The 12,789-nt window shown below is 50.0% G+C and overlaps 1 protein-coding gene across 2 annotated transcripts; it reads left to right on the forward strand.

Annotated features, from left to right (window-relative positions):
* The first annotated feature begins 635 nt into the window (after positions 1-635).
* TIMMDC1 (translocase of inner mitochondrial membrane domain containing 1) lies at positions 636-10,418 on the forward strand. Of its 2 annotated transcripts, XM_082304428.1 has the most exons (8): positions 636-779; positions 904-1,069; positions 2,332-2,420; positions 4,340-4,407; positions 5,003-5,081; positions 6,499-6,609; positions 7,175-7,294; positions 10,285-10,418. In XM_082304428.1, the coding sequence occupies exons 1-7, from the start codon at positions 685-687 to the stop codon at positions 7,272-7,274; spliced, it is 708 nt and encodes a 235-aa protein (XP_082160554.1). In that variant the 5' UTR covers positions 636-684; the 3' UTR covers positions 7,275-7,294; positions 10,285-10,418. The 2 variants fall into 2 exon arrangements, with proteins under 2 accessions (XP_082160554.1, XP_082160553.1); XM_082304427.1 differs by lacking the exon at positions 10,285-10,418 and having other exon boundaries at positions 7,175-8,160.
* Positions 10,419-12,789: the final 2,371 nt, after the last annotated feature.

Raw genomic sequence — 12,789 nt, forward strand, 5'->3', positions numbered from 1 at the left:
AAAAGATCCGGATAGCCCGCAGCTGTTTCATAGAATCACAGAAGGCTTTGGGATGGAAGGGACCTTTAAAGGTCACCTAGTCCATCCCCCCTGCCGTGGGCAGGGACATCTACAACCAGATCAGGTTGCCCGGAGCCCCATCCAGCCTGGCCTTGAATGTTTCCAAGGATGGGGCATCTGCCACCTCTCTGGGCAACTGGTTCCAGTGTTTCACCACCCTCATTGTAAAAAATGTCTTCCTTATATCTAGTCTGAATCTGCCCTCTTTTCGTTTAAAACCATTACCCCTCGTCCTATCGCTATTGGACAGCCATCGCTGTTCCCCCAAGGACGGCGAAGCGTGCCTCTCTGGTTTCCCTCTGCCCCCGTAATACGGAGGGTGCCTCTGCCGCCAGCCGCGGGTGGCTGGAATGGCTCGGGCCTGTCCCCACCGGCGGCTTTCCGCTCCCACTCCTTTTTTTCCGCATTGCTGAACCGGCCCCGACCGGTTGCTCTTAGCAGAGAGGACGGGACCCTCGCCGCTCCCTGCGGGGCAGCGCGGCCCGGGCCGCTCCCGCCGCTCCGCTCCGGGCGGTGCGGTGCGGTGCGGTGCGGTGCCCCGCCGGGGGGCAGGGGGCGCTGCCGCGCCCGCCCAGCGCTGCCGCCGCCGCCGGGGCCGGGGCCGGGGCCGGGGCCGGGAGGGCCATGGCGGACGCGGTCGGCGCCCAGCCGCGGTTCGGCCGCCCCGCGCCGCCGCCGCAGACGGGCTGGGAGCGCCTCAGCGAGCTCTGGCGGCGGGAGTGAGGACCGGGGAGGACCGGGGCGGGGCGGGCCGGGGCGGGCGGGCGGGCGCTGGGCCCGGCGCTGCCCGCCGGCTCCCCGTGCCCCCCGTGCCTGGAGCCCAGCCCTACCCTTCCCTTGCAGCGAGCGGCAGCGGTACCCGGAGGAAACGGTGAACATCATCAAGTCGGCCTTCACCGCGGGGGTCGTCGGCTGGGTGTACGGCGGGCTGCCGGCCTTCTACCAGGCCCGGAAGGCCTTCATCGAGGGGAGCCAGGGGGAGCTCTTCCAGAACCGCGCCGACGCGGTGGTACGAGCCCGCCCGCCGAGCCGGGGCAGCCGGGGGGGAGGTCGGTCAGACCGGGGGAGCGGGGGGCACCGCACGTCGCCGGGCCGCCGGGGGCGGCCTCGCTGCCCAGGGCCTCCCCGGGGCCGCCGCAGGCCTGCGGGGCCCCGCAGCCGGGGGGGGTCCGGCTGCGGCAGGAGGCGCCCTTGGCGCCCGCCGTTGGCGGCGGCGGAAGGGTCGGCGGGCGGCCGAAGGGCCTGGTTGCAGGGCGGTGCCGAGCGGGCAGCTCTGCGCGGGCGTTAAGGGGGTCATTTGTCTCCAAACGGTCTTGAACAGTCCTTGGGCTGTTCCGTTTTGGTGTGTTAGAGGCCTCACTCCACAGCGTCAAACTGGCGGCGTCCTCTTCTTCATGCGAGTTACTTTGAGGCCATTTAAAATTCTTTTAGCTTACCACTACACCCCGCAACAAAGGACGTTTGTGACATTTTATAGGTGTGTTGGGGGTTTGTTCTTCGATGAAAGTGTTGGTTACCTGGATTGTTAGAAAAAAAAAACCTTTAAAAATCTGCCTGTTTTTACACATTCACTATTTAGATTTGGCTCCGACGTAGCGGCCTGCAAAGTATCGGTGCCTGGCTTCACTCTGTCCTTCTGCTGACTGCCTTGTGTGTCTGCACCCGGGCTAAGCCCTTACACTGCAGCCACTGGAAGAGAGAATTTATTTTCTTTCATGGTATTAACTGGAATATTTTTAATTTTTATGAAGCTTCTGCTTATCGCATCTTTTTAAAAGCCGCTTATTGTCAAACTTTTAAGCACCAGTGCTAAACTGCAGAGCTTGATGGTCTCTTAACGTTTGAAGTAGGTGGTTATTATTTACTTGTTATGGTTATTATTTATTAATGGTTATCATTTAGTAATAGTTATGAACTCATAATAATGAAGAACTAGTTTCTAGTTTGTCCCTGCTTTCTTCTCTGCTGCTCTCCTGTACTGCCCTCAGAAAGCTCTCCCCGTCCCCCCAGGTGTGTCTCAGCACCAGGATTAGAAAGACCAGTTGATGTTGCAAACTGGAATTAATTCTCGGTTTTCCCCGTGGTGGCTGGGGTAAACGTGAGCGGCTTTTCCTCTGAAGGTGACCGACTCGATCCCTGCAGGTCAGGGTATCATTCCCAAGCGACACCAGTCCCACGACCTGTCGCGAGTACCCCGATGGCAGCGGGCTGGTGGTGCGGGCGAGGAGGAGGAGGGCTGTGGTCTGTAACCTCCTCTTCTCTCTCCCGCAGCAATCGGCGCATCGTGCTGGTCTCAGGAGTTTCATCCGCTACGGCTGGCGCTGGAGCTGGAGGGTAGCCGCTTTTGTGACAATATTCAAGTGAGTGTTTCCCGGTGGCAGTGGGAGAAGAGCTGGCTTCTGCTGAAGCACTAGTGGCCAGGAGCCCTTCGTGCCGGCGGTGCACGCAGCTCCCTGGGAGACTGCTGGTGATTAACCGAGGCTCAAAGTGTTGCGTTAACAGCGAGTCTGATTGATAAGGCCTGAACATGAAGAGGATTTAACCTTTTATAAATATCCCAGAATTCAAGTCTTCTAATGAGCCAACACAAAAACTAAAACTGGAAAAGCCCTGTTCCGTACATCTAATCCGTGCTGTTATTGCCTTGAATACTGTTCTTCCCTGTACTTGATGGCTTCTTTCTGCTTTTGCTTCATCTCTTTTTTTTGCGGTTTTCTCTGGGAGGGTGTTACAGTGTGTTGGCTGTTTCTGGAAGAGCTTTCAATCCATCCTAATTTTTCTCCTGTTTGAAATGTCTCATTACATACTGTGTGTACACTAGCATTAGTCAGTGTTGTGAGTTTTGTGTACACTAGCATTACTCACCATTCTTTGTTCTTGTCCTCAAATGCTTGCAGATGATTGTCTTGTTATTAAGCAGTCGCTGAACATCAGACCTACCAGTTGTATGTATCTCTTTGGGCCTTCAGATTTTTCCTACGCACACAACCAAGGCAGAGATAACGATCCATTTCCCTGACTTTCTCCCCCAGATGTGTCAGTGTATTTCTGATAACATAGCATCAACCTAAGCACGCTCTTCCAAACAATGCCCCTTTAAACTAGGAATATCTCCTTCCGTGATGTTCAAAATGGTAAATTTCTGTGTAGTCCTAAACCTGGACTGACTACATCTGCAGGTGTGTTCTGTTTGAATTCCCCTTCTGCTTTTAGGATACCAGCAGTATTGAGAAGCATTATTTTATATTTCCGTCTCCCTGATTTTTTTGTTCCTTTCTGAATTCCTTCCTCGATCTCTCTTGGTTTCTTTGGCTCCTTCTGTTTTAGTATCTGTTCTTAGGTTTAGTTAGCGTATTGTTTGCTGTCTCTCCTGGAGCTTTTGATTTCTTCAGGTTTTCCTGGGCTTGACATGTAACCTTGTCATCTTCCACCAGATGTCTCCCCTGCAGTCAGACCACCCCCCTTTTTCACCACCCCTTTGTAAAAGGCTTTCGAAGATATTTGCCACTCAGCTCTAATTGTTTCTGTAAAGTCCAAGTTGGAGATTTTGTCCTGCAGTTGCGCGAATTTTGAGTTTCGCAGTTTCAAACCAAATTGTTTAATTTTACCTTGTGCAAAGGCTAGGGTGACGTTACAGCGTTGGGAAGGAGATCATCATCGCTGTTGACTTGTAGATGTCATGCAGGAGGCTCACTGAAGTGCTGCGGAGGATGTGGCTGCTGAACTGAGAACAGAGAGTGTTGGGGGGCTTAACTGATGTTTTGGGGGGAGGTGGTGCACCTCCCCTGGTGGGACATCTCATGCTGCAAGAGTAGGTGGCCCTGCTGACATCAGGAGTGTGACTTAGCTCTAGGGGTGGGGACTGTCCGCATCAAGGGAGGGAAGACCTTACTGACACACGGATTCAGCTTCTGGGGGTAAAGGTGCTACGTCAGGACTGACTGACTGACGGGACCTTTTCATTGCTCAGTTCCTTTTATCCTTGAATATACAATGGAAAAAATATCTTTGATCAAAAAGAGAAAGAAAGAATATCCCAGATCCAGGCCAGGAATCCTGGTGTCGCCCGGCCTCTGGCTCTGCGGCTGCCTGCAGTAAAGTTACAGAAATCAAGGCACGTGTGGCTGGCGCGTGTGCGCTCTGGACAGATGGGCAACGAGGCAGTTAGAGGCAACCTGAGGGTTGGCTTAATGAAATCCAGCTTTATTTCAGGCTATGTTTTGCTACCTGTCTTTTTCCATGTGCAACTGCTGACTTCTTCTGTGCCTTATCTTTGCAGCGCGGTGAGCACCGGTCTGTCTGTGTACCGCAATAAAACCACCATCAGTAATTTTGCTTCAGCAGGAGGTAAGACTGCTCTAACCTTGTGTACTTTTCTCGTTATGAGGAAGGGTGATAAGCAGAAAAACATCAGCAGAAATCCATATCTCTTGGATTTGAGCAGCTCTCTAGCTTCTGTGCTCCTGGGTTTTGTTTCCTGTTCTACCAACTGCCGTTGTGGCTTTGTTCCATTGTTTAACTGCTGCATGCCTTTATTTGTAACAGACAGATATCGATGCCCTTCTGAAACCATTGGGGAGTTTTGTAGTTATCAGATCACCTTTGAAATACTCGCTGGAGTTCTTTTGGGTGGAAAAAAAAAGAGGGGGAGGGATCACGCTCCAGCCTGGAGAGAGCTCGGTTTTACTTTCATAGATACTTAGCATTTCTTGGGGAGTTTTTCTGAAGCAGAAAGAGCTTTGTGCAGTGTTTTAGTGCAGAGCCTGTGGTGACTGTATGGTGAGGGTCCCTCCCGCTGGCCACAGCGCTTGGTTTCTGCTCTGTTAAAAGTAGATGTCAGCTCACCGAGAGGAGAAATGCAGCAAAGCAGCTCCCTCCATCTGTATGTGATGGCTGGTGGGGGGCTGTGCGTGGTTTCAGTGCGTTTGTGGGTTTTTTTTAGCCTTCACAGGAGCCCTTTTCAGAATGCACTTGGGCCTGCAGGGACTGGCAGGCGGCTTCGTGTTCGGAACAGCATTTGGGTGAGTTGCGACTGCTGCCGATGAGTGATCAACACACAGCCACTCTTTAAGGGTGTTTGTTGGGGGTGGCCTCACACACCAACCCTTGAATCATGGGTGGGACTACAGAAGCTTTCCTTCCTCTCTTGCCTTCAGGGATTTTCTGTATCATCTCTCTTGGGACCTCATGACGATGAATATTCTTCCAACCTTTAAACTGTTTTTTTCTTCTTTTTTTCTTGATTTGTGTTTTGCTGCTTCCTCAGTAATAAGAACTCAGTGCTGTTAATAGAGCATCTTGCTGCTATTTGCTTGTTAGAGGAGACACTAGCTCCTGTTAGATAGGAAATTATGAGGATGGGTTATAGCCATGTGTCCTGTCCCCCTTCCTTGGCGTGGTCACTGATGAGCCCAATGGTTGGGCACAGAACCGCTGGGCGTCCGTTTTAAGAAATTGTGTTGTCTGTGGGTGAAGGCAGGAGTGTAAGACACAGCTCCTGGGCTCCCTTCTCAGCTTCATCAGCAACTGCTCCTGTGGCAGCTCAGAATCCAGACGGTACACGAGGGGTGCTGGATGTCATGGTGACGCATTTTGAAGAAGGGGGCACTCTGGGAACTGCCAGCCCCTAGGTTAGGAATTTGTGTAAAAATGATTTTTTTACAAAATGGGCTCCATCAAAGCCAAAATGTGGAGCAGGAGCCGTTAGGAAATGCTGAGGAAGAAGCTGCGTGGTTGGGCTGCACGGCCCATGCTGTAAGGTGGCACATCTCTTTGCGTATGTCTTGCAGTCGTGTATCTCCTAAAGCTCCCTGGGGCATGGAGGAACCTGTGGTTCTCTCTCTGGGGCTCTGTCCGTCAGGACAATGACCTCTCAACTCAGGAGAAGTCTGACTTTTCAAGCAGAACTGAGATTTCTTCTCAAAGTACTGACTTGTGAATATCCTCACAAGTGAATCTGGGGATCTCGCCTGGACGAGAGGCTGAGCTTTTTATGTGCTACTTAGCACCGTCAGGACAGTGTCGACTGTGGGCATGCCTGGAAGCAGCCTAGGGAGCTTTACCAGTGAAAACACCTCCAGAGCTGGACAGAGGCTAAGCAGGGCTGTGACTGTCTAAATTATGGGTTAGATGATCTACAGGGGTTGTTTGGGCACCCTAAATCCTTTCACCCCTTTGCCCTGTGTGTGCCTGTCAATGAGTAAATTCAAAATATGTTATCGAAGGGGCTACAGTGAGTCACAGCTGAAGACAGGCTGCGTTTGGTGGCTGACGCTAGAATAGGAGCACCTTAGGCTGTGGTGCGACGTGAGCATTGGGGAAGGTTACGCTCCGTTGATCTGGTGGCTGGCCCCCGCATGCTCCTTTTGCTGATGCCGGTAAGTTATTACTGTTGTGTGTCCCCTGGGTGACTTGTGACTCTTCTGTTTCCTCCTTTAGGATCCCTGCAGGCGGCCTCTTAATGATAATGCAGAAGCTTGCTGGTGAGACCTTGCAGGAGAAGAGAAATCGCGAGCGCAGGGAGCTGTATGAGCAGAAGTTAGCGGAGTGGTAAGGAACAGCAGCTCTGCCTGTTCGAGTCTTTGACTAGAAGCGTGTCTAGGTCTGTGTGGTTCAAACATTTAAAGAAACCATGACACACTAGGTTTTCTAAACCTCGGTTCTTCTGCTCTTGGTTTTTGGTGTGTTTCACATACCAGGCTGAGAACTTCTTCCCAGCTTTAGATGTTGCTGCTTATTTGTAACAAGGTATTTTTTTCAAAATTCATGCCCCGCCACGGCCCAGTAACTCTGCGCCAGTTTTTCACTTTTGCAGTGGCCGAGAAGACAAGCGGGACAAGCACATTAGTATTTCTGTACCGAAATTGAGAAAGGCCAGAAGTCTGGCTTTTCCTTCATTGCTGCCTTCCTTCCATCCCCGTTGAAGAGAGGAAAGAAGAAGGATAGCTGGAGGCTTTGGGGAGAAAAGGCTATGGCACTCGTTCCGTGACTTACTAAAACTCACAAATAGTCCCAGTTCTAGAAGAAGCTTTTCAAGAGCTGAGATTCTGCAGCGATGCCTTTGTCAGGAGGACACAGGCATAAAATGACTTTGCACCCTCTCTTCTCTCATTAGGCAATCCAGGCTCAGTGTGACTGAAGTCTTAGGCCAAACGGAAAGCAATGCCCAGGGAGGACCGGAGACAGAGAGAGCAAGAGAATCTCGGAGCTACTGAGTCTTCCCCAGATCTCTGTTGTAAGCAGCTACAAAGTATTTTGATTCTGCTCGTAAAAGTCTTCAGTCGAGGGGTCATGGAGGTCTTCTGTGAACACAGTTATATCCTGTGCACTTGTGAAAAAGCATTTTGCTGAAAACATTGTTCATGGATGCATATCACTGCACAAGAGCTTGGAAGGGCCAAACCTGTTCCACCTGAGAAGGTGGAAATGCAGACTCTCTGCAGACTAGGAAGTGTCATCTAGGTTTGGCAGGCAGCGAGGGGGCCCCAGAGCCTTGTCTAGAACCCATTTCACTGCTGAAAATGTCCAAACCACCAGCGATGTAGAAATATTCAAGGTAAAGGAGCCTATGAATAGTTTGGATGCTAAAGGTCCCCTAATTCCGAAAGCTGATGATGCTCTGGTGGAAGCTGCTCTGCTGACAGCGCCTGACGAACTTGCTGTCGAAGCGCAATACAGGCAGCACCAGAGCGAGTGGTGCTCCTCCTCCTCCTCTCGCCGTCCCTCTCCCACAGCTTGGTTTGGCCTGGCTGGGAGCAGTGCTGTTTTGCTGATGGTGGTTTCTTCAGGCTTTTTGCAGAAAAACACACTTGATTCCTACAGTACTTGAGGTATTTTGTAATCAATGTTGAGGAAGGGTGGAGGAGCTGGGAAGGATACAGAAATACCCTGAAGAAGACATGTTTTGGGTTCTTCAGTAGAAGTGTGGCTGAGGGGGCCATGGAAAGGATGACTTGTTTCTGGTGGTGATGGTGGAAAAACTGGCACTGTGGGCAGTTTTAACAATAAAAAGGCCTCTAATTTCATTTGAAGGTTGGAAATTAGGGGATTACCTTTGGGGGAAATGTGGTTCAAGGCGCTCAATAAAGCCATCTAGCAGTGGTGATTGTGTCCATAAGCTCTTTATGTTAGTACAGTATTTTCATTAGAGAAACGTACTTGAGTGATACCCCATGAGAAGAGCTCTATCTAAGATCCCACCAGCGAGCAATGAAGTCTGGCGGCGGTGTCAGACATTCCTCTCTCTGGGCAGTAACAAAGACAAGAGCCAGGAGAGCGCCAGCTCTGTCTGTTATTTTGTACCAGAGATGCACTGTTAAGTCATAGCTCTTACCTATGGGTAGGGCTGAAGTTCATGTCGTAACGGCCTGGGCCCAGAAGGGCCAGGCGGCCCGTCACCATTTCCCTCAAAGCAGAAGGTCAGAATTCCGGTCTCCTTCCTTTGTTGGAGTTTTTTTTTCTCCTATTAAAGAGATTTACATCCAGGCAGGGGGCTGGGTCTCCTCCCCAAAAGAAGAGTAGTCAGGCTGTTCTGGTTGAATGCTTGTCCCTGTTACAGCTGATTACTGTTGATTGAAATATGAACAGTTGATTCCACAGAGCGTCTTCCACCCACCCAAAGCAGATTTCTGGCACAGCTTGCTTCCAAGAAGGTGTTGTGGTTTTTGACTTCTGAAATGAGCATTTTATTTTTTAAACACCTCAGTGTAGTTCATTTTTCCATTGAAGAAATGCACGTGTTTCGGGGTTGTCATCAACCAGCTTTGATTTTCCTTTTCTATGGGTAAGCGAAGGATGTGACTAAGCAGAGGTATGGCTATGTCTCTCCCCCTCCCTGGTTTGAGCTCTGCATGCATTGGTGACAGCAGTGTTATTGTCCTCTGCCCCCTCAAAAAACAAAATAGCAGGCCTTTCCGAGTCACCTTTTTGCCATTGTGGTTACACAGCGATGTTTTATCTTCTTCCTTCTCTTTTTTTTGCTGTTACATCCCCGCCCAATATTGCACACTCTTATCTGTACAGCAGTTCTGATGACATTTAGCTGTGTCATTCCTGTCTTTCTCTGTTCCTATTTAGTGGTATTTGATGTGATGTCTAAAGAATACTGATTTTCTTGTGTCTGACCATTGATGAGGGATGGGCTTCCATGGGAGGGCAGGCAGAGCCGAGGCATAGCAGCTGTGTGGATTTTCTCTCCGCGCGAGGCAGGAGGGGCTGCTAGATGTCCTTATGCTACCCATTAGCAAGGGGAAGCAGAGACTTCCATCTGCACTCAAGATTAGCAGCCATGTTTTGCTGTTTCCTGCTGAATTCAGTTCCCTGCACTTCCTCATTTCTTGTATTCAAAGTCACTGTCCGAATGGGGAGTGAAGAGTTGGTTCAGAGCTTATTTTTTTTCAATACAAATGTAAGGGATTCTCCATACCCCCGCTCCCCCCTGGCCCCAGCAAAAGCACAGCACTGAAGTTATCAGTCCTCCCCTTTGGGAGTAGGTAACACAAGTAGCAGGGCTACAGTGAGAACATCTTACACTGGATTTTGCTTTTGCGGAGACCCTCCCTTTTCAGGAGGGAGAAGGGAAGACCTGTTGCAAACCGAGTGTCGAGCACCATAGCTACACTGCTCAGTTAATCCCTGACAAATTGGCAGACATGAGATACGTGGAAGCTACACGTTGGGTACCTGAGTGCCATTTTGTCATTGCTGTTGAGCACGCCAAACAGAGCTGTGTCTTGGTGCCAGCTGTCCCTGTTACAGCTTCGCCAACCAGCTGCATCACCTACCTCCATGCTACGCAGCGGATGCTTTTAGCAGCTGCGCAGTGGTGGCTGGGGCTCATGTGAGTAATTGAAAGGCTCTGCCGCTTCCCAGCACATAGAACAGACATCTTCTATTACTGAGAAAAGGAAACTGAGTTTACTGCCCCCTTTTTTTTTTTTTCTTTAATACAATTAAAGGAGGAACCCCAGGAAAAAATGTTATATACAAAATACCCGTGATAAACAGAGCAGCTCACCTGGTACAAAGACCCAGATATTAAGCTGAAAAGGTCTCACAGAAACCATTTTTACGCAATTCACTGAATACAGCATGAGGCAACAGAAAACACGACTCATAGTGTAAGTGCTTAAAGGAAAAAAATAAACCAAATAACCTGCCCATCAAGAATGTGAAAATAAACTGATGCTAGACATATTTGTTAGTGGGACTTTTTGTTTCCTTTAGAAGGAGTTACTTAAAGTGTCACAGGAGTCCGTGGTGATGTGGAACAGTTCGGCACACTGCAAAAGACAAACCCTTCTCCAGGAGGCTGTGCAATCGTCAGTCAGGAGCAGAAGTGGAGCGTGGGAGAGTCAGAGGGAAAAATGTTGTGCCGGTACAACTGTCAGAGTTGCGGTGTGGCTGGTAAGGTGGAAATGCCTCGTGGTCATAGCAAGGAAGGAAGCACAACGTTGAAAGTGAGCAAAGTAAATACAAAAAAGAGGGTGCTCAGCCTGCAAGAAGCTAGTCGCTTGCTGGAAAGAACAAGCATAGACTGAAAGAAAAGGAAACTTGAAAAGCATGAGACACCATTGCCCATGCACCAGGTCCTGCAATAAGGTCAGGCTGCCTTTTGGAAACACTGCTTTCTCTGTCACCCACGTTCTGCTTGCAACCAGAACGCACAAGCGCAAAGAGTGTCGTTTCCTTATCCCCCACCTTGTCTCCTTTTCTCTGTCAAAAAGCCCTCCATAAGAATGTTCTGAAGTTCCCCTTTCGCTTCATACAATGGGAAAGCAGTAAAAAAGCTGATGGGGCAGCATGACTCTGCAGGAGTAGAAAGGGAGCAGTCTCTTATTTTTTACTAGCACCTCGATCTCTTAGCCTCTCATAGCTCAATCCTCTATAAACCGCTTTTAGTCCTATTTCCTCCAGCAATCTCTCTCTCAATATGTACCTGCTAGGAAAAAGTGAAATGGATGGAATATTTTGTTGCTGTGTCCTAGCAAGATAAACAGCTCAAGCAACAAAACATCCCACAAAGAGGACGGCATGGTGCTTTCAGACTTCGGTCTGCCCTGTTAACTACACACATGGATAGAGCAGTAAGGGAATGGGTACAGCTTGCCGTGGGACAGAGCGAAAGGGAAAACCAAACCTGTCAAACTCAGGGCAGGGCTGAGTTAGGTTAGTATGCAGAGTTGCTTAGGAAGCTTGTTGGGGCTTGGGGCTTTTTCCTCTTTTCCCCCTCAAAACAAGAAACCACTTTTTCCTACACAGTAGGTAAGAATATCACCCGGATCAGATGAGTCCTATCCAATGTCAGCATACTGTAGGGAACTTCCTTCAAGTCCCAGCTGGGTAGAGAGAAGGCTGGCAGAAAGCAGTGGCATTCAACGCAAGGTAAATCCCTATGTCGCTGTGAGAGACTCCCAAGAATCTGGAGAGCCCACCCTAACAAGCATTCCTGGGCAAACGTACAAACAAAAGCAGACCTACGTTTATGAAGCAAGGCCCTGAGTTACATTTCATTACAGTAGATACATGCGAGATAGATAACCACTGAGTGTTACAGAAATTTAAATGGGCTTTACAAGTGTGGGTAGGAAGGAATGCATATAAAAGCTTGTACACGTGTACGTGCAAAGGTGTGCACACGCATGCACTCGCACACACCACCACCAGCGGGCTGCGCCGTGTCTGATATGCTCCTGTGTCTCCGAGTAATTTAATGGAGGAGCTGTATCTTGTACCCAGCTTGGCGATGCCATCCTTTCCAGAGAGAAAGGTTATGAGAACTTCTGCCACTGCTGTAGCTCAGCAACATCAGTTACCTGTTTGCGGCAGATGCACCCGGCCTTCGTTACTTTTCGTGCCCTTACAGCCCTCCTGTGACTGGTGTCCTGTACACAGTCGCAGGTAAATGGAGCCTTTGGCCAACGGCAACGGACACGACCGGACATGACCACGGGCGAGATTTGACTAGGCTATGAACAGGGTCCTGCCGGGGGGCAAATGGAGTCAGCCCTCCTCGGAGCAGCGGGCTTGCAGTGGGGGACTCTCCCCTTGGGTCGCACCGCCGCCCAAGGTAACTCCTCACGGTTGAGAGCCCTCACTTTATCAGGTGAGAGATTGCGCGTTCCGAGTCGTCATTCTGGAGCTTAGGAATTCTTAAGTCGGCTGCGTAGTATTAAATTCCCTTTGGCATCCCAAACCTGTGGTTTACTAATGTTTGTCAGAGTACCAAACACTTTTGATTAGAATAAATATTATTTTTGGTTACATCACCTGCCTAATTGGGCTTTGTGCTCCTCCACGAGACTGTTAGGTGTGCCATCGGTAGGTATCATTCCCTAAAAAGTCTCATAGCACTGTAAATAAGCATGAGGCATATAGTCCCACCTCAAGGTGCTTTTTCATCAAAAGCGTGTGCATTATCGCCTCTTTAGGGGAGAAGGGACATGTGTCTGTAATGGTGAAGTCCAAATCCAAAGTCCTGCAGCACAAAGAACAGTACTGGCAGATACCTGTGCATGGCTGAATATAAAAGAAGTTTTAGCTGCTCCCAGTCACAACATGGAGGCACAGCCTGACCTGAGATTGTGTGTTGGGGTCTGGGGTCTCCCAAAGGCCAGCTCTGCGTTACTGAAGGGGTAGGTGGGCGAGGGCTACCTGCTAGGGCTTCTGCAGGCCCCCTGGTTTTCACAGAGGCAGCAAAAAAAGCCAGAGGATCCCAAACTCTTGAACTGG

This window comes from Platalea leucorodia, assembly GCF_965183815.1.
Source record: "Platalea leucorodia genome assembly, chromosome: 2".
Lineage (NCBI taxonomy): Eukaryota > Metazoa > Chordata > Aves > Pelecaniformes > Threskiornithidae > Platalea > Platalea leucorodia.